This window comes from Falco rusticolus, chromosome 6, assembly GCF_015220075.1.
Source record: "Falco rusticolus isolate bFalRus1 chromosome 6, bFalRus1.pri, whole genome shotgun sequence".
NCBI lineage: Eukaryota > Metazoa > Chordata > Aves > Falconiformes > Falconidae > Falco > Falco rusticolus.
The window spans coordinates 41656286-41678679 of NC_051192.1; the positions used below are offsets into that span (position 1 = coordinate 41656286).

Sequence of the window (22394 nt, forward strand, 5' to 3'; positions counted from 1 at the left end):
CAATTTTTAGTGATAACTTACTTGCACCAAGCTTGGCTCCTCCTAGGAAATGATCGCTTGAGCTGAAAGTTGACTGGTCCCAGACAGTCAAGTGTAGACATGATTGCTGTAGCTGAGCTGGGGTCACACTATCAAAGACAAACAAGTGCTTCCACTGGGGACAGGCTTCTTTCTTCAAGACAGGAGACTTTTGCTTTACCTCTGCTCGGTCTGGAAGGATAAGACAACTTCCCAAAAACAACGAGAGTTCAGCAAGGTTACTGACTTATCCAGAAAATGGAACATTTGCAATAATCAACTAGGGCCCTTTGGTTTGCCTTAAATAGCAAAAAAGTTCAGCTTAAGTACAAGGTAGAACATGGTACTAGTGTGTTTATTTTGGGACTTGCTCCTTTTCCTGTCTGCCTTCAGTGTGAGTGCAAGTCGGCTTTTCTGGTCTGCTTTTCCTTTGCTGTCACTGACTGCTGAAGGAGTCTTTGCTCCCCCTTCTGATATGCAATGCTGCCTGAAACCTGCCTTTCAGTAGGATGAAATGCTCACCCATTTCACTGAAGACAGTGAAACAGCTTTATGAGATGTTGTCAGTGTACCCCAGTATGACACTTCCAATGGCTTCTGATGCCTGACAGAAGAGTAAAATGATCCTGCATACAGACTACTCAGTGCATTGAAGAAAAACTCAGCCCCTCCTCTTATAAAATATCTAGAATAGAAAGGATAGAAGTTTCCTTTTCAGTGTATCCAAAGCTATATTTAATTCTGCAAAGGCACAGCTGAAAATAGGAACAGAAAGACTATCTTGATTTGGACTTTTATTTTTCTTCTCCTCATATGTAAAAACAGATACTTACACCAGTGAACTCTAAATTTTAATGACATTGGTAAATTCTGAAGTTCCATTCAGGACCCAAAGAGCAGGTGGGACCCACACTGCCCTGGTGAGTGCTGCTGTTGTGCAGACACCCAAATGTCACATTTACAAGGAAGTCTGACTGAGAGTGTGGACAACACCACTTTCACCTGCCAGTCTCCTGATGAAAACATGTTAATACATACATTTGACCAGAATGCGTGTGGCACTTTCTATTTGAAGTGTTAGGTCTCATACATACCTTTTAATAAATGAGTTTGGCTTTCCAGCAGATCTCAGCATGGGCAAGTTCTTGGCCCCAAATATCATAACCTGAAGCTGGCATTTGGGAACTCCTTGGTCTTTATTTCCTGAAACATGAGCATTTATCACATGAAATAACCAGTTAGCTCAGCTAGATAAGTTAGATGGCTTAAGATGCTGCTATAAGTAAGAAAAAGCCTAAGCAGTGCTACTGGGATAAGGACTCATAGTGCTATATTGGAATCATCTGAAAGACTTTAACTTGCTCGTACAGTGTATGATTCACACACACAAAAAAGCAAGCAATGAGTAGCAGGTTGCTTTGTGACTCCTGTTCCAAAGACAGAGCTTTCTGTTATATTTATGAAAAGTAAACACTGGGCAGTACCCACAGAAGCCTTTCTCTGCAACAAAGCCAGAAGCAGGAGAAACAGCCAAACTTACGGTATGATAATGCTCCTCTGTTACAGCTCTAGTTACAGAGCAGAGACCCAATACACAGGTGTGTATAGGGAGGAAAAATGGAAGAAAGCAAGCTGGTAACTTTGGGGTCATTTGGAAAAGAAAAGGCAATCAAATTAACCTAACAGCTAATTAGATCTTCCTATTGGTCTCTACCTGTTGCTCTGGTCCTGACACAGCATTACCAGAGCTCTGAACCTCTGTGTACCTCACCATGGTCTAGGCAGGTAAGAAAAATGAGGCTGTCCTACCCCTCCCCCCCAAAGTGTTTATTTTACTCCGCCAGCAAGTGCTTGCTCTAACACACTACAGCAGTACTTAAGGTAACTTAAGGTACCTTACAAGTCTTTCATTAATGAAAACCAAATCCTGAGTTTACCTTTTGAACGTAACACCTTCCAAGTGAAACCATCTCTCTAAAATGAGAGCACTGGAGGAAGCCCAGGGTGCCAGTCTGGTACCCTTGCAGCCGTTTCCCTTCCACCTTTTCCCTAAATTGTTGGTCTCTACCTTGGGCAGTAAAACTGCTGCATCACCTCCAGAATAAGGTCTACTGGCAACACCATGACAGGCACAAGCTTGCCAAACAGCTGGATGCATCATACTGCTGCCATTATAATGTGCAGCTTTTGTTGGCATTAAAAACTAAAAGATGAAGTTGGAAAACGTTTGGATTTTAATCAATTTCAAATATAATACACCACAAACTACCATTTGCAGGAGCTGTTATGAACCCCATAGAGGAATTTTATATGGACACATTGTTCTTCATTGACCTCAACTGTTTTCTAGCCAAGGAATTCACGTATGCTGAAAGATTTTATACCTTCAAACTGGAAATTGTTATACTGCGCTGGTACCGACAGTCTTGCAGACACAAGGAGTTCACCACTGTACTGAATAAGATCAACCTCAGGCTTTTCAAGCTGAAGAAAGGGACATACAGAAATCTGTGTTACTGCAATCATTCTGTTTCACATCTTTCTCACAGCTTATTTATGTTTGCAGCATGTCTTACTAATATGGGCTGGATTGACAGCATTTTTCTCTCAACGATCTCAGAAGGGTGAACTTTTTCATAGCTTTCACTCCATCTTGCTCTTAAGATACAACTAAGCACAAAAACTAAGAATCACCTTGGGTTTGAGCTGGTACCAGTTGAACAACTGCATCGAGTTCTCTTCAAAATTCCACGCTGCCAGTGAAATCACCACTTCCCCCAAAAATACTCTGTATTTGAATGCTCCTGCATGCCAGACAGAGACCTGCAGTTGCCGACTTCCCAGCTGGGAGTATTCAATCTTGTACTAGAAAGATAAACAGCATTTACAAAGCAATACAGGATGAATGTGGGCCAATGCTCATAACCTGCTCAAAGGAAGCCTGGCCGCAGCATGGCTGAAGGCACCTGGATGCAGACAGAACCATGTTGTCTGAATTTGCTTTGCAATCTACATATTACCCCACTACTTAAACGCTAAAGTAATGCTCATCTAAATATGAAATAACATTCCGGGAATACCTTGACCTGCCTTACTAAAAATTTTGATTATTAATTCAGAACTTTATAAATTCTTGACCATTTTTGCTGGTGGTTTTTTATATTTTTGTTTTACACTCCCCCCAGAATTTGGCTGCTCTGGAGGCCAGTTCAAGATTAAGACACCTAACAAAGCTGCTAAAACTTCCATTGTGGTCAGTGGACATTACTCAGTGCAGTCAGTCAGGGCAAGGCAGTCATTCACCTGACCACTAATTAAAGCCTTGATCCACTCCCAAAACATAGTTAGAGCCCTCTGAGACATTTTTGGGTATCTAATGTACCCACATGAGACTGGCAAATGTGACAGCCTCCCTACAGGTCACCTGCACCCACCTGGACTGAAAGCTGGAGGCAATGGCATGGACGAGGACATCACTACCCACGTTTAAGCTGCTGAATCACCCTGGGCTCCAGTGATTCCAAGAGCATTTACACATCTCTCATGCATGCAGCTATCTAAATATACGTGCCTTAATTTGCAGCTGAATCCTACTGAGCTGGAGCTCAGTGTCACTATGTAGTTTACCTGCACTAGCACTATGCTCTTTTGACCATTTCTGCTACCCTGGATAAACTAATAATTAAATGAATTTAAAAGATTTCTAACTAAAACTACCTTTACCGTTCATGCAGCAAGTTCAGGCATGGCTCTCACTCTCGCTTTATCAGTTCTGCATGACTCTGGCACCAGAAAGGGCACTATAACGTTGGGACCAATTATTCCATCTGCAAGGGTTTTTTCCTCCCAACTTAAACCCTATATACAAACTTTGGGCTGTATATGAGAATTACATACATTACATAAATCTTTTTTGTTGTTATCTAATTTTAACGATGGTCTTTTCAAACATTTTGCCTATTTCCCTCACTCCAAATTCCTAATGTTCATACACACCAAGTGATGGGGGTAACAGTGAAACTTTTGAGTAGTTCAAGGAGCAACTGTGCAAGTTTGTCCCTCCATTAACTTCGTTTCAAGTCTCTTCCAAGATAACATATTACCGAAGAACTCATCATCTTACGTGCTACTGCAACTCGCTATGCACACAAAAAATAAGTTTGTAGCAATCTGAGTACAAAACTGGAGCTGGGAACAACCAAACTAATCCAGCCTCTCCCAGACGATGGTACTCAGCTTCAGCTTCACATTTCATTAGGTGTATCTGAGGTGAGAATAAGGGCTCCTATTTTCTACACACAGTTCTTACAAGGATGCAAGAAGTAATATTGCAAGGCATTAAGGAATTAAAAACATAACTACTGTTCTCTGGTGGGATTAATGTTTGAAATTGGACACTACAAAGATGGCCTGGCATCAGTTGCCCAGGGAAAAGGAAGCAGACAACATTTCAAAGGTGGTGGAACTGAGTTAGCATTCAGCTAACTGCAGAGAGACACTCCAGTGGCACTGACAAAAGGAGCATCAGTTGAAAGGGACACTTGTGTAAAATACTAACTGCTCTGCAATACACCTAGCTCCTGAATGTACAAAAAAATGTGTCTATACTTTGCTTTTGTCACATGGTAACAACACTGGAATTCACTAAAAGTGTTTTCATGGACAAAGGCAGACTCTTCCAATGGTTTGCAATTTACTACTGTAATTCCAAAAGCATTTTCTCTTATTTGAACTGAAAAACATGTTTTTTTAAAAAAAAAAATTTGTTGTCAGTGACTTCTAGATTTGCTCCATCAGGACAGCTCTGAACTTGCAGAATTGCACATTACAAAAGAGGACATTACCATGGAAAAGCACACTTTGCAGCACACAACTGAAAATGGTACCTTCAAAGTCTCATTGAATTCTGGATCCACTGTGCTCTTTTTGACAGCCGTCTTCCGCTTACTCCGAGGAGATTTATCGGGAAGTAAATAAACCTTAACATACCTTGTAGAAAGAGAGAAGGATATAGGGAAAGTCACCAGAAAGGAGGGGAGGTGGGGGACAGGGCAGGGGGAACATCAGGGAGGTCAGGAATAAAAGTAATCAAATTGAGAAGAAAAATTAATTAGATGAGAGTTTTTTCTTAATTCTTAAACAATTTTATTGACTTTGTAATTTTCCAAGCAATAAAATGGCAAATTGTGGTTTATATCTTTTCTCAATAAAAGCAGACAGACTATAAGGATCCCCGTATATCATTCAGCTAATGTGTTTCAATTCTATTCTAATTGGGAAAGGATTAGGATCTGAATAGGAATCTTTCATTTTCATGCTCTTGGCCTCTAATAAAATCACTACCAAAGAAGTCACCCTGTCAGCTGTAGTAACAGTTTTATGATGACAACAAACAGCATATACTGTGCTCAAATAAAAAAACAAATCCAAAATCAACTTTAGGATCATTGCTGCTTGTTAATGAAGAAAATATCTTATCTTTATATCACCAAGTACCATGTAGCAAAAAAAAAAAGGTATAATCATGCAAATAGTATATAATAATTTGTAAATCTTACAAGTGCTAATTGTTATAATAGCCACTACAGTGAAAGTGGAAGATTGTTTAAAGTGCTGAAAGTTGCCCTAACACTGATTCAAGGAAAACCAGTAAAAAAAATTTCTGCAAGCTGAGTTGGACCACTATCAAGTACCAATACATTCCTACTCAAAGTTCCTCATGTGTAGGTCATGTGAACATTAATACTTAAATATTCCCTTTCATGTGAGTTCAGTGGGCTGTATTTGCATTATGGCTTCAAAACTAAGGAGTATTACCAATAGAGAGTGCTTGCTCGCAGCTTGGCAAGGAAAGGAGTGATCATACATCAATCTTAAAGCAAGAATATTTTCCTTATTTTTTTTTTCTATTCTCAGTCTCTACAAAATACTTACGGGTTACACTTTTTCTTCTTCTCTTCTCCGTAAGCCAGGTTCTTGCATTCCTTGATGCAAATTTCTAAGATGCAAGCTTTGAAGATGTATCTTATGGCAAACTCTATTTCTCCTGTGACGTTAGTCTTGCCAAAATTGCCAGTCTCAGTGCAAGTGCTGTTAAGACTATACAAACTCCCCTAAGAAAAGACAAATGTTTGGGGAAAGTAGCTTCAGATCAAACAGGACAAAGCATTTATTTCCCTCAGAGGTCAGTATCTTTACAGACATGCCTGCAGAGCTACTGTAAATCATGAAAATTTATGGTAACCTGTATAAAACATTCTGTTGCTTCCATAACAGCTGTGAAAATCATGACTGCAATTGCAACTACTGCTTTGCCTTCTTCTTTTCAGTAAGCTCTCTAGGCTAAGAAAATGCTTTCTTAGGTAGCTTCTAGATCTAGAGACTGTCTCTGAATAAAACTGCCATGTGGCTTCCCATGAGAAAAACAAGGTAAGTGTCTGAAAGGGGAAGAGTGAAAAAACCCCTCTGAAATCTGAGAACACACAAAACATTGAACTAGACTGCTTTTAATACACTGCCAAGACATTTGGGTTCTACCATGTATTACAGGAACCGAAAGTGGCCTTGCACATCCAGTAAATATTCTACAAGATGCCCCAATTCCTTACAAAAATTACATACTCCATAGCGGAGCAGTCTGTTCAGGAAAGATTAAAATACAAAGGCATCCAGTTGACATAAGCTGGTGCATAAAGAAGGTGTTTCCTAATTCGCCTTAGCCATTTTGTTCTCCTTTCATCTACTTCTGCCTATGGAGCAAAGGTTGGACGCTGTCCATCCACATATATAAACAGCAACTCTATCTAGCATTTACAGAGGCCATAAAACTGCAATGAAGGAAAAAACTCTTAATTCTTCCTGTGGCCCAGCACAGACATGTAACTTTATGGTACTATCTAGCCTTCACTGTAACAAACTGTCAACTCAATCAAAATAGTTTGGTCTGCATTAATTTATAAAGATATTCTTCAAGGTGAGCCCTAGAAACTTACATAGCATATGTCACGAAGACACAATTATGATTAATCTCACAGCAACACTGCCCTAGATTGCTAAGATACCTGTGTCAGATCACCCCTCCCTCTGAAAATAAACACCAGCCCACACAGGACTGGTTAACCCAGGAGTTCTGCATTGCACAACCCAGCAGTTAAGAGTGCAGAGCAGTGTTTGTAAGATCGTATCTCTCTTCCATGCAGATGATGTTCTTCGCTTGAGCAGCTTGCCAAATATTCATTTTAAAATTCATACCAACAGCTCAATTAATTCAAGAAGTTATCTATCTTACAAGCTCTAAGTAACATACAAACTTGACAAAAGAAGGGTCAGACTGCTTACTGAGGAAGTCACAACAAGCATTGGGATTGTCCTGACCTGACGCTTGTTGTGTGCAACCTTGCTCCCTCCACGAGGTGTGTATCAGTGTAATCCATTTCCCTGCAGCTTTGTTCAGCTCTGCTCTTTCACTCACTGATATATTTTTATTCATCTGACCACAAAATCCTTATTTTCCACCAAAATCCTTCATGACAAAGGAATGCAAACAGATTTTTTGTCTTAGGTCATATGTGCTCAAAAAAGTTCTGCAAAAGTCCCTCATATTTCTTCCACAGAACCTCTTATTTGTTTAGAGAGGCTGGATAGGTGTTCTGATTAATGATGTTTGGACTATAAATACATGTGTCTCCCACCTGATCAGGAGTCACACTGATTCAATGCAGAAATCGTTCAGAAATCGTTCATCCTTTTCATTCAGTGAACTAGGGTTTAGCAATGACTTCATGGATCACACTCTGGCTGGCATGACTGGAAGCAATGCCATCTGGTTTTTTGAAAGACACATTTTCATGAAGCAGTCATCAACATCCAACACTTACCCACAAAGGAAATTTTAATGGTACTTGATCTTTCCCTTTGTAAGATAGAAAATGTTTCAGTTTTAAGCCTGGGCTGTTTAGAGCCCAGTTCAGACGGTTCTCATTAGAAACACAAATGTCATCCAAAACTGTTATCCATTTGTCAGTTTAACATCTCAGACTCCACAACGTGGTAAATGACAGAGAGCACCAAGGTCCTTGTGTGTGTTTATACTTCTCTGCAAAGTGAGCAGGCTGATTTGATTCCCTAAAAGTCATTTTAGTTCCCTTCTTTACAACATCAACCATGGATTCTTTGGACACTTCACCCCGCCTAACCTCATCACTAATACATAAAAATTAGCTTCCACAGTTAATCACAGAAGCTTTAAAGCATGTGCTGAACTAATTCATAACTGGCTTCCTCCTCTCTCATTTGCAAAATACCATCCATCAGTCAATGATTCAGTGCCATCCCCTAAACCTGTGAACTGCTCCCCTGGCTTCCATCACTGTCAGCTTCCTTTTCATCCGCTGACACTCTGACATTTGATTTTCCACTGACATTTCCATTACCACAGTTCTTGCAGAATAACAAAACCCTTCTGCTAAATAAAGTTTTAAGAGAAAAAACTAGCTACTAGGTTAGAAAGAGCCATGTTCCATGATCCCAACCCTAACATAAAATAGGAAGAATGTTAGTTGCATTTGCAAAATTCAGAGGAAGCTGATCTATCCGTTATTCATTATTAATGGATCTATCCATCTATCAATTATCCATTATTAATTTGATTGGGCTTATGCTGCAAAAAGTTCACTGCAAAAAGTGTTACTATGAGGACTGTGCTAAGGGTAGTCAGACTTTCATCAGATACAAACCTAAGTAAAATTCTTCCTTCATTTCATAATATAACCCAAAATACGTGAACATTTTGCACAAGATCTTAGCTTTTATGTATGTTCCCATTAAGCACCTGCTCTGTTGTGCTTCACCCTTTAACTTACATGTTTTCTGCCATCACAGAAAACTGCGTCACTTGTGGGACTGGTTGGTATGTCTTCCTCCTTGCAATTCCTTTTGGTCAGAATTTCACTGTCATTTTGGGCCCCAGCGATGAGCTGCTGAAGACTGGGTGTACTTTTAATCTGTAAGAAATTTATCAAGTAATTTTTTTTATACTGAAGAAAAAAGCATTGATTCCCTCAGGAATGCTATCGGAAGAAAAATCAGTAGCAAATCGCTACAATTCACTCTGATCAATGCCACATAGCTGGCTTGCTTTCAAAGGCAATGTAGTAACTTCATTAGATGTTGATTTACAACTCTTTCATCCCAGCTAGAAGTACATTCATTGTATTCGTAATTTTCTAAAATCAACAAACCACTACCTAACCTAAGGATCACCACCACAGCAACTACTAACAACAGCCTACTAATAACACACCAAAAGTAGCAATATGCTAATAAAAGCCTTATTAGCCTTTAACAAAACAGTAATTTTGGAAGAAAAAAACCCTCTTGCCTCTAGGAAATTAAAAATAGTACTTTGCAATATGCATGACACATGCCCATGTCTACCCATGCAAGAATGAACGTAATGAAAATAGAAACAGACTCACAAGTTCTTGTTTAGCTCTACTTACAGGAAAAGCTTAAATTTCTGAGGTGCTCTTGACTTTGCTTTAACTAAGTCCATTCACCTTTCCCATTTTCCCAAGAAAACCCTGATAATTTGTGAAAAATTATGATATATAGTAACAAAACTCCTTGAGCTTTACCTTCAGCCACCTCTGTTACCAATAACAATAGAATGAAGTGCCAAAAGACTAATACAGATGGCTAGAAATATGCTGAAAATAGATTTTAGCTCATTCTGGCATGCAGCTACCCCAGAGAATACAATCTATGAGAAGTACGTTCACAGTTCAATGAATAGGAAAAGAGTGAGGTAAAAAAATTTAGGTGATTAGGATCTAAGAAAATAATTTCTTTAAAAAAAGTATAACAGGGATTACCTGAAAGACTAGAAAGAATATAGTGTAACTGAATCGACAAAAAGGATTGGGCCTTATTTGCCTAAAAGGAACAGGTAATATATCTTTAACAAACCTGGGAACCCCTCCTACACAATCAGCAGAAAGCACTAAAGAACGAGGACAACAGAGGAGATAATATATTGAGATTACTTCTGAAAAAACAGGATGTGCAAAATCCAAACCAGTATGCTGTTATGCATTTAGAATATAGCCACCAAAAACCCCCAAACAAAACCAAAACATCATGTTTCTCAGCAGAGAAATTGTCCCCTGCATTAGAAAAAACTGAAACACCACCAATTTCACTTGCTAACCAACATAACCTACTACACAATGAATTTTAGCTTCTACTTGGATCATAAAGACTTCTCTATTGTGTTAAACAGAACAGAAGTGATTGACAAGGCAACATAACTACCAGTGCTAAACTTCACATCAGGTCACATAAGCAAGACTCCCACCTAGCCCTGCAGCAGCATGCATCTGCTGTCACAAGAGGGGTAACACACAGCTACCAATGCACCGCAGACAGCTTCCAAAGCTTCATGTGTCTGCTTGTTCCCCCAGTAAGGCAGGTATAGTTGCAGTTCCTTTAATGAACTTAAGAGATTCTGATGGTGAAAGGCCCTAGAAAACACGATTCAATTAATTTCCTAAGTCCAGATTTTACGTTGGCTGGTAGTTCTTGCCATTGGATTGTTTTTTCACTATCACTGAAGTTAAACACAATCTCTTTCAAACTTAATCTGAAGAAATCAAGCTCTGAACATATCACAAACTTGGAAAACTTGCTCAAGAAACAGACAGTGCTCTTGAGAATAAAGTGGTGCCCCAGTCTTATACCCTGGCACATTCAAAATGGCAGTTACAGCTATTACTTCCCAGTCATTCCTAGGAGAAAAATGTACACTTTCTAGGGGAACAAATAATGTTTTGATTCATTCTCCAAAAATGAAAGCTCTTTCTGGGGTGGAAATCACAAGTAAGATTTCTACTTCATATTTTGTTATAATTGTGAGTAATTAGTTGGTTTGCAAGCGTAATTTAAAACAGGTTCTGTCCCTAAACTTAAGCCATAGTTCTAGTAAGGATGTAAACAGCTACCTTTATTTAAAGAAAGAAAAAAAAGATGGAAAAGAAAAAAATAAATGGAAGAATAATGCAATAGTGCCATTGACATTAATAGAGATTAAAAATAACTTTTAAGATCACAGTAAAGATACATTAAGTCATCATATAAATGCAAGGACAGACAAGTAAAATTTCTTTCAATATTAAAACAACCTAAATGGCTAAGATGACTTTTACAAGAAAAAGGTATCAACAGCAATTCTAGCAAAACTAAAAGTCTAGCTTAAATATAGTCTAATTGGTTTGAATGAAACAAAAGCTTCCTGACTCAGAGAAATAGTACTCTGACACACAAACAGCATTGAAACCTATCTTTCAAAATCTGTAACGGAAATGGTAGACATAAATTAAGTCCTAAATCTTTAAATGGGCTATTAAACCCACACACAAATAATTTGGAATCTCCTACTAATATATTTCTAAAAGCCAAAGAATCCATATCCATCTTTTAAACATGACAGGCTATGTGTGATCAGCATTTAACGAAGCATAGTTTAAGTTCATATCACCTCCAACTTGATGTTTTCCAATGCATTAGAAGAGCAGTGTTCTGCCACTGGAATAAAGTCACACTGAAGTGTGGTTTGCCACAATCAAAGCAGCACTCGGGTAGTTAATAATTGTTGCCATATAATATAATTGCATACAAAAATACCAGAACTAATTTTCCAGAGTTTACAGACCCTTCTGGGCCAATTTAAACCACTAGCCCATGTGGTCTGACATCCTGTTTCTTCCACTTATCAACACCTAACGCTTCAGAGGAAAGTGACAAGTGTGCACCAAGGGAGCTGTGAGTAATATTTGCCATGAGGTCTGGCCCAAAGCAAAAGCTTTTCTCAGCATCTAATTCAGGCACTTAGCAGACCACATTTACCTCATTCAGATGAACAAGGAGATTCAGTAAGTACACATTATGTGGAAAATTGAGTACGGACAAAGTTCTGTCACTTGAGAGGTAAAAGTGTACAAAACAAAATCTTCTGTGTAACTGTACAGCAGATGCGTGACATCATCTTCAGTCCTGCTGGATTTTTGTCAAACTCCTCAGGAAAACACTGAAAGCTAGAGACTGTAACCAAAGCAAAAGGAAAAGGGAAATTGCCCAACAACTAACAGCAGTCAGCGTTTTCTTTTTCCCAAATTAAAAAGTGCTCAGAAAGCATCAGGATGGGTTTTGGATGGTCATAGCTTGGTTCAGCAGTAAGAGGGGCAGGAGGAGAACAAGAGACAGAGCACCTCCCTGCAGCCCAACAATCACAAAGAGCAGACATCAATCAGCCTCAAGAGAGCCTGTGAGTGCCTGAGAGCCAAACAACCCATCCTCTCTCTCCCTGTGTGAGGGTCTTTGTAAAATCTCAGTCTAACATTCCAGCTCTGAGCTGAGATCAAGTGTGCAGACTCAGTCAAAAACTTCGTGAGGAATCAGGCTTCTGGCCAGGGTCAGTGAACATCAGCTAAGCACTGCCTGTATAATAAAAGTAAAATTCCACTGTGTAAGTCATTAGTCTTACAAATATATTCCGTTCCTGAAACGGCCCTTAGAGTTAGAGACTGTGTATAACAACACGGATACCCTGCTTGTAACATTGATGGCAGTGTCAGACTGGCTCCTTCTTTGCTTCCTTCTTTCCATGCTCTGCCCATAATCTGTGGTTAGAAGACGTCTGTCAGCCATATCATTCTGGGATTTAGAGATCTCTGAAGTGAAAATAAAGAGAGAAGTCACCATAATAAACATTGAGAGCAATCCTGTAGATTTATAGGTTAATTCTGTAGCTTTCAAACTTTCATCCTGCAATTTTAGTATTGATCTCCTAAGAGTAAGAAACAGATGGGAAGGCAAGTGCTTGTCCCATTTTGTATAATTATATTTTGCCTACCTGAATCTTTCCTGCCTTTTCAACTGGAAATTACGCTCCTTGCTTCTTATCATTATAGCTGCTGCAAGGAATTGTGTGGTAGCTACTACAGTCCCTATATACAGTTTGATTTGTAAAGCAGTTTGGTTTGTTTCAGGGTAAAAGCAAGATCATTCTAACAACACAGTGACACAACAGTGGAAATTATAAAGCAAAACATATTGGAAAATACTTAGAAATTTATACAAAATATGGATGAAAGGAGAGCTATTACATACTCTGGTCCCAAATCACATATAATTTTAAGAATATGAGTAGCCCTCACCGACTCCAATAACATCACTCATATGGATAAGCTATGTCCATACTTAAGTACTTTATTGAATTAGCACTTCAGTAACATCTAGTTTATTGTCAAATAAATCTATAGGGCAACTGGACATTTAGTGAACCACTTTTTGCTTCTTATTCCTCAGGGTACAGCCAGAATTTCACTTAAAGGAAAGGGCAGCACTTATCCATGATTTCTGAAGTTGAAAACTAGTAGGCTTAGCAGCAGACACTTTGTTGTAAGTCCTAGTCTCTCATGAAGAATTAATGACTTTTAAGTGGTACATGAAATAGCTATCATATGTTTAATTCATACAGAAGAAATAAATATTTCTCTCACAACATCAGCCTCTGTGGAGGAACCTCAGACAGCAGACAGTATGTCATTATGGTATTCAAAAACAATGGCACTCTAAAGTGTGATTTTTAAAGCCACTTTGGGTTAGTTTTGTTATTAGCAGCAATTGGTCCTCAGATGTTTACTGTACTCTATGTACACCATTAAGACATCATGTGATATATTGACAGGCAGGCTCAATTAAGTCATCTCTGGCTGTAAATGAAACCATGTTTTTAAAACACACAGTGAAATCAGAGATCATAGAAGAGACTGGAGTAAGAAATCTAAAGGAGCAGATAAAATCTGAGTAGCTTGACCAGCAGTAGAAGCAGAAACACAAGCTTGCCTCACACCCTCTTAAAATGAACAGGTTACTGTGAGAAAAAAAATGATTGTTTGTTCAGTTTTCATATCTATTCCTCCTTTGGCTTCTCTACCCAAATGGTCAGTAAGATGGATGCTATCTCCAGTGCCAAGGGTGATTTCGCACTGCAAATAAAACTACAACCAGCAACTCATTTTATATTCACCAAATGGTAACCATTGGATTATAATCTCCTGTTGCTGCCAAACCACGCTGGAACAGGAGGTAACAGCATAACGAGCAGATAGCACAATGGTGGCATTGTGCTGCACGCGCTAATCCTTTGTTCCCACTGCTCTCAGACACACACACTCACTGGCTCCAGTGATAGAATCAGAGGCATAACAAGGTTCTCCGGGTTTATTTACTGCAATACACAGGAGCTGGGTGTACAAAATACCTCTGCGAACGAGGACACTTTCATCTAGATAAGATACTAAGTACTAACTTTAGACACTCCTGACCGAAAGCATTAATCAGCACAGTACCAGGTTTCATTAAGAGGCCACACTGTCTGGAAGAGCTCTTTCCTTAAGTCGAGGAGCCCCAGTCTTTTTCTCTGTAAGACTTCCTATACTTTTTAATTATGGACTTCAGTGAGTGCAACAGCCTGTTATTTTCTCACAAATTAAAAGGTTCTACCCTGAGGATGATATGACAGCACCTGAGTGGGGTTTCATCTGAACTGAACAGCTTGATGTCAATCCCCCTCTGCAACCACTGCTCTTCCCTCCTTAACCCCTGGCTCCTGGCCACACGGCACAGCACCCTCTGTTGTGCAGGCTCCAACATATATACCCTACCTTGAGCCAATTTAACTCACTAAACCAGCAGAAAAGTACCTATGTGTTTTGTCTGGGTTAATGTTCTGCCTTTTTAATTAGCTAAATCAGTTTCCAGAGGGGTCCAGAAACACAGGTGCTAATTCAAGGTGAGCGATGGCAGCATAAGGCCAGAAATAGAGCAAGAAGACAGACCAGGGGGAAATAGGACCTTCCTTTTGGTAGCAGTGAACCATTAAATTAGCTTGCATAGCTTTAACATGTGTTCACACAGACGGAACATTAAATTTGTGTAGTTAAAGGAAAGCAGGCCTTTAGGATGGGTGGAAGAAGTTAGAGAAAGACCAAACAAGAGCTAAGACAAGAGTTAGGGGGAAAGGCAGAAAGGCACTAAAGCCAAATTTATTCAGGTCTAATCTCACATTTGGGATTGTCTAAAACGAAGCTAGTAAGAAAACACTAAGGCTTATTCAAATACATGCAAATCTGCAACCCCCTGTAATCTTCATAAGGCTCAGAAGCTGTTTTCCTCTGGACACTGATGCCTTTAATTTGCTCTTCACAAAGGCTGGCTGTTCTCAGTGTAGTTAGCCTCAGAGACACATACACAACCTGCACCCTAAAGAACAGCAGGCAGCGTAAGTGCACGGAAGGAATCAAAAGTACCAGAATGAAAGAAGAGTTGTTAGGACTGGCTGGCTTTTAGAAGTATGCACTGAAAGAAACCACATAACTAGACAGACTGAGAAAGAGGAAGGAAGTCCTCTTGAAAATTGCCAGTGAATGAAAATATTAAACTCTATTTTCATTACATGATAGATTCTTTGACAGGGTCAGTTGGGGTTCAGTGAGATAACACAAAGATCACTACAGCAGAAAGTGGTTATTACTCTGTGCTAACATGAGGTAAGTATACTGCATCTGAACACCCAGTACATTTAAAGATAACATCATACATTCTTTTCACATCTCTACAAGAAAGGCATTCTGGGTTGGTATCATCAGCTTGTTAAACTAGCAGAATACTGAAGAATTAGGCTTACTGTATTATTTTTCAGGTTGGCTCAGTCTTGGCATTAGTCATTTCAGCCATTACTTAATACCCTTTTTAAATAACTATTTTTGGCCAACAATTTGGCCGAAAGTTTGAAACATCTGACTACATTACTCTAGAATGACAAAGCAGTGAAAGCAACTTACTTTTTATATGTGTTGTGAGAGATAAAAACAAGTTTTCCACAGATTTATTAAAACTTTTAGACTGTCCGAGTTCCTGCAAACAGGAGATGCCAAGAGTAAGAAAACACAAAATATTTGCTGTTTGTAAGTTTCCACGATCAGACATCTACAGACCACATAACAATCAGATGGTAAGGCCGCAGCCCTTTGCTCACTTCTGTAGACAAATGCATCTGAGGACATGTTGACATGGTTGAAAACTGTCACAACTGATGTATGAAGATGGAAAATGATCTTTTCAGTTCCACGCTTTTTGATATATAAGTAGAACTCCTTGTAGGAAGATCACACAGCAATTTCATAAGTACAACTAATTACATCACTGATTTGCTGTAATGTAATTAATACTTCAAGTAGGAAAGACCTGTCTATTACAGATGCTCCCGTGGCTCTGAATCAGTCTCCAGGTATACACATATTAGAATGTTTACAGAATTGCAGTGGGCTTCAAAACCAGGGCCTTATGACCCCATACAGAATGAACTGAAAGAGTAACGTAGTGTGATTTTGATTAGTTCGGAGCCATATCCTATTATTCTGTCCACTAGAAACTCTAAGGCAAAGGCAACCATCAAATTCACTGTTTGTCACTCAGTAATGAAAGTAATATGTGGAATGATCACTTTATAAATGACTATTGAATATCATTGGATCCTTCAGGCTGGAGGGAAGCTGAGGAGATCTCAGTCGAACCCTCCTGTAGTGAGGCACAAAAAACCCAGATGCAGTATTCTAGGACCAGGTAGAGCGGTTAATTGCTTCCCTCAAAAACTGAACACTAACTGAAAATATCCCTCATGATAGCCTCTGACCTTTCTCTCCTACTATCAAAGCAGATTAAAAAAAAATATTTACAAAGGAACATAAAGCAGAATTTATATTGCAATATGATGCTACAGCAGTTGCTATTTACTGTATTTCTGTGGCTGGTCTTTTCATGACACCCTAAGAGGTGTGTGTATATGTATATTTTGTAATACGTACATTTACCATCACATTGCTTCCTGCTGTGGATTCTGTGAAAGGAGGTGGAGTTGGAGGTACGACAGAAATTTTACTAGGAATTTAAGAGACAATAAACAGTGCAACAATTAATATATTATGCTAATAGATGGATAAATACACCATGTTCATGCACAGTATCTAAAGATCTGAGTTGAGACCCTGTGTCTTGCCTCTGTAAGAATTAGGACTACCTTTCTATCTTCTCAATCTTGGGCTGCTCTAGGCAGAATTAATAATTTAAAACAATCAGGAAGACCTAATTTAGGACAGGTTTCCAAGACTTTTATATGGTTGGCAGTATTACAGTCTGCGTCCCAAGTGTTAAAACACAATTCCTGTGTAACACACCCCTGTTTTCAGAAAACAGTCATCTTTATTTACAATACTAAAAGGATCCTTCCTTGCCTGGGCCCAAAACTGTTACAGCCCTTTTACAGCATTCCAGCCATTTCATCTGTTGTAAATAGCCCCTCTCTGTAAAATAAAAATAGGACTTATCTGACCAATTCTGTTATCACAGCACAATCATGGACCCTAAGGCTGCTGGTGAACTTCCTTTTTGCATTCTCTTTTACTTTTACCACATCTAGGTAAAAGGAAGTCCTTATGCAGCCCTGGTTAGGATCATATCTAGCTGACCTTAAGTTTCTGTCTTATGCAGCTATGTCTCATCAGATAATTATCGTAAAATTGAGGCCATCTCTTTGTATCTTATTTTTGCTTTTTTTTTTTTTTTTAGGGAAGAGGGTTTCTTTTATACAATATAGTTTAAGTAGACTGTTGTTTCATTATGTACCACTGGTAATAACTTAAGTACAGTCATGCTTAGGCATCAAGTCAAAATATATTTATTCCATGTAAGCTGGACCTTTTCCTCGTTTGAAGTTTGGGAAGTGGACGTGTCTTACTGAATATAGAGCTTCTTGTCTACTGTTTATTCTAAAGCTATCAAATCAGCAATATCTCCCATTGAGCAAATAATGATGCTTTTGCTAATACACCTAGTCGATAATTTTCACCTCTGAGCCTTTAAAAGTAATGTGTAAATTTGAAAGATAATGGTGTAAACAGCTATGAAAAACAAAAGCACATATAACAAAAATGTCTCTTCATTTTAAGTAAATAAGACAATATTACTCTAAACATAGTATTCTTTTTTGTACTTGAGACCCTTTCTATGGATAGCTGACAAAGTGCCGATTTTTCTATGCTTTTATCATTTGCACTCCAAAGGTACTGAAATTTGGTTTTCATAACAAAAAATTACAAACTTCTGGCTGGTTTATAACATACAATATATCGCCTATACAAATTCTTAGTGTCCTAGGACCATTTGTCCTTTTTTGAGTCTTACCTCAGTTTCTGGTAAGATTTCAAGAGCTTTGCGCCAACTGTTTCATGTCTGCCTGCGAAGGAGAACAAAAAACCCCCAAACCACCCAAAGGTTATTTAGCAACAACAGCAGTTACTAACACCTGTACAACACTTTTTAAAATCAGTGTCTTTCAGAAAGCGGCCTGTATTGACAAAAGCTCACACACATGCAAGTCAGGAGTGAAATCAACCCCCACCCGATGTAGCAGGATACATGCCAAGCAACACGCAAGTTTCTCTCATATCACAAACTGTATCATGACCACCTTCACTTCTTGCAGGTGACATGTTCAGACCAGCTTATCACAAATGCCGAGGACAATCAGGCACGGATGCTAACAGGCCCATTCCTGCAGGCTAAGTGCTCTCAGCTTCCCAAGATCCAGGAGGCAGATAGTGCACACTTCAACCATAAAACTCAAACACTATGGAAAGCTTGAAAATGCATACGAGAGTAGGCACATGGTCATCTCTTGCATCTTATGAAAAATTCTTTTCACTTTTCCTACTAGAGATCTGAGCAATCGTGAAAACACATGACCAACTCACAAACGTGAGCAAACCCCTTTGCTAAGGCCATCCCTGTGGGTAAATAGCAACCATGTCACATTCCTCAGGTGAGCAGCCACATGATGTAAAGAACACCAAGGAGCAAGTGCTCCAACAGGCACGAACAATGAAGAATCATAAAAATGTAGTTTGCTCCTGAGCGATCGCAAACAGAAAGAAGGGCTAAATGCATGTAACAAATGGCCAACTGAAAATATCTGGAGTGGCCTTAATCACTAATCATTCCTAATACAGAAAGCATCACGTGATCCACACTTTGCTGAAGATGTCATTAATTATAACATATCACTTACGTAAAAGTAGTAGACCATGGTGATGGTAGAAACAATAATCAGCTTATTGCTGCTACAAATTTCAATCAGAACTCCAGGCTTAATGCTCTGTTATTAGCAAGTAATATTTGGTATCTTTATTGCAGCGTTAAATAATTTCGTTTAAAATTTATTAGTCAGTAAAGGAAACCCATCAGTTTTATGAAATATGATTTTTATTCTTCAGGTAGAAGCTACACAAAATTAATAAAAAGCATACTGATGTAACATGGAGGTTTTTTACTCTGCAACATGAGAAAATTTCACTGTAACGTGTTTTATTTCCTGTTATTTTCCAGTGAATACTTCACTAGTGTTATATTTTCATACCAAGAGAGGGCACTGTCTCTCCAGGCTCGAAGAACCTAACTGGGACAGCTGCTGTATTTCAAAGTCTGCCATTTTTTCACCCCTTTAATTATACCAGTTGGTCTAACCAAAGGAACTAAACAAAACATATTTCTCCCTGCAGGCTTATCTTCTGTATATCCTTAGATCTTTGTGACGTCAACAGTATAACTATTAGAGTAACTAAGCAAAATGCTTCAAGCACCTACAAAGCATTGATAATGCAAGGTGAGAACTCATTTATTTCACTGGAAAGAAGGACAGTCAGCACCTTGCTATATCAGATTCAGTGTCTGAGAACAACATAGCAACTTCAATAACAGAGAGACTGGTAAAATGACTGGCTTTAGACTTGCTGGAAAGAATATGAGGGAAAATTCTTAACAATGGTTATTGGATACAACTATGCTTTAAAAGATCTGTCAACTAATACTTTAAAATTAGAAATTGTGTTAACTAGAATGGAATTCAGTGAAATCTTCCAAATTTAAAATGAATTGTTTTAGCAGGAATTATAGTTCTTAATATGCTACCTGCTGTCTTTCATGAATACCTACTACCCAAAATTTGCCTGACTACGTTCTTCCATTTATAAAATTATTTCCATTAAAGTTTCCTAAGAGATCTTAAAAAGGCCCAGCATCTTCCTTTTTACCAGCTAGAAGCAACACAGATACTGGAAGTGAAACCGTAACATTTAGCTACAGTCAGGCACAAAGTGAAACAGTTGCCTATCCAAACTGGCACTTCCAGGGAAAGAGGAAGGAAATCCTCTCCACCCCAGCAGTCACTGTAGTGAAAACGAAGACAGCCCCTTGGCTGGTGAAACACATTCCCCGTAGAGCAATCCATCCACATCCTCTGTAATTTCTTTTAGGTCTTTGTCTTTTTAATTGCACTGAAAAGACTGAACACAAAGCAATGGCACAGATGGCTGAGTAAAGAAACATTAAGCATTTAGCTCTCTCATTGATTTATAGCTATAATTTTTTTCTTTTTTCCATTCTGTCATTTCTTTAAGCTTTAGAACTCTCTCAGTGAAAACAACCGAAGTTTTGACAAACAATGCATGCAAGACCATTTCCTTCCTGCACATATATTTGAAGCGTTTCTATATTTATTTCATGTCATTGTGTTTCTTAGAAGTCTTACACACTCATTAATTCAAACGGATATGCCCAGCAATTTTCTTATTCTTATTACTAATACAAAATAAATTATACTTCCAAATGCATTCTGCTAGTTTGTGTTGATGTTTTATTTAGTGCACACAAGATGCACTGCATGATAATTTCTAACAAATCTCTCGCCAAGTGGAAGAAACATTCAATACACCAGCAGACATCATTCTGTGCTTCACTTAGATGAGGACTACACATTACACAGAAATTTACGGTCTGTTCCAGTGATTTACCTTCACCTGGGTATTTCTTTGCTCGTTCCTCAAAGAACCATTCACCAGCCTTTACTTTCACATCTCTGAAAAACAAGCAAAAGACATTTGAATCAACATTTTCCAAAGCGCACTTCTTCAAATGCTTGATAACTTTTTAACAATCCAACAACCTTTCTTAATCCTACAATAAAAATAAAAATATGACTGCCGACTCTATTGACTGATTTTCCTGTGGGTCTGCAAAGGACTCCCCCCCCCCCTCCATATTTTTTTCTTCCTTTTTGCTACGTAGGACTGCCCGTAGAGAACAACACATACTGCTCTAGGCACTGCTCTGAAGCCACCGCCAGGGTCCACTCCAGTCTACACAACCAGCCTGCCATACAGCCCAGGCATGTGTGCTGACTGCTTCCAGCTGCAGCCTAGTCCGAGGAGCAGGGAAAGTTAATGATAAAGGACACGCTCCCAGGCACAACTTGGGAAGGCTGCCAGGGACCACTGAGCTCCACAACCCTGATGGTGTGATGGCTTCATGGCCCGTCTGTCTCCATTTCGTGGAGACTAACATCAATGCACAGACACCAGGATCACAGCATCAGAAAAGTAACGATTAACAAGTATAAAATTATATCAGCCTAGATAGCTCTGTCAAGAGCAGATCTTCAGCAGATTTGACTCTTGCATTTTGTCTCCAACTGACTTAGATGAAGGCTGCAATCTGAACTCGTCCATTATTAAAGAGACCAAAAGAATTTTAACTGAGGTGGGGGATTCTCTGGTGTCTTCAGGTTCCAAGTTCTTACCCAAATGTCCTACTCATTTTTAGGGCATATTTCTCTGTTCCTTGTGGATTTTCAGATGCTTTATAGGATGAAGTCCCACTGCAAAAATTTCCTTAGTACAGGCACTACTCAACTTTCTTCTCTACACAGTAGTCAATTTTCCTTCTATGAAATTCATCTCTTTATTACCATTTCCTCTGCCAGAATTGCTTGAAACTGGCAACAACATACAGACAGCAAATTTGTGTAGGGCTTACCTCCTTAAGAAAGCAAAAGTCTCTAAACATGAGAGCTATGGTGGTATCTGCCAAAGGACAGGCAACAAAATCCCTGGGTCTGCCATTTCACACTTAACCTTACTCTATGTTAAAATAGACAAACTATAGGTAGGATCCTGCTTTTTATTTCTGTGGCTTGATTTTAAGGCATTTTAGGCATTTAAAATAATACCCTTGTAAGGAGCAAAGCAGAATATTAAAAAAAAAAATAATCACTACCTGTTTAGATTGCACTATTTATTTTCCTGCCTAAACATAGATCCTTGTGCACAACTGAACACAGATGAGTTGAAAATGAGGTTAAAATAACTTTGAGACAGGATACTTACTTTGGATGGAGATCTATTAACTAGTAAATGTCTGAAAACCCT

At 38.8% G+C, this 22394-nt stretch overlaps 1 protein-coding gene across 1 annotated transcript in view; it reads right to left on the minus strand.

Moving 5' to 3' along the window:
• Positions 1 to 22394, minus strand: part of SYTL3 (synaptotagmin like 3) — a 33554-nt gene that overhangs the window by 2490 nt on the left and 8670 nt on the right. Inside the window, exons 4-15 of the mRNA XM_037391842.1 lie at positions 20982 to 21046; positions 18319 to 18370; positions 16944 to 17016; positions 15921 to 15993; positions 12619 to 12743; positions 8880 to 9020; positions 5953 to 6131; positions 4905 to 5007; positions 2713 to 2883; positions 2403 to 2502; positions 1113 to 1221; positions 22 to 227 (exon numbers count right to left, since the gene is read on the minus strand). Of these exons, the coding sequence (XP_037247739.1) occupies positions 22 to 227; positions 1113 to 1221; positions 2403 to 2502; positions 2713 to 2883; positions 4905 to 5007; positions 5953 to 6131; positions 8880 to 9020; positions 12619 to 12743; positions 15921 to 15993; positions 16944 to 17016; positions 18319 to 18370; positions 20982 to 21046 (1397 nt within the window). The remainder of the gene's footprint in view (positions 1 to 21; positions 228 to 1112; positions 1222 to 2402; positions 2503 to 2712; positions 2884 to 4904; positions 5008 to 5952; positions 6132 to 8879; positions 9021 to 12618; positions 12744 to 15920; positions 15994 to 16943; positions 17017 to 18318; positions 18371 to 20981; positions 21047 to 22394) is intronic.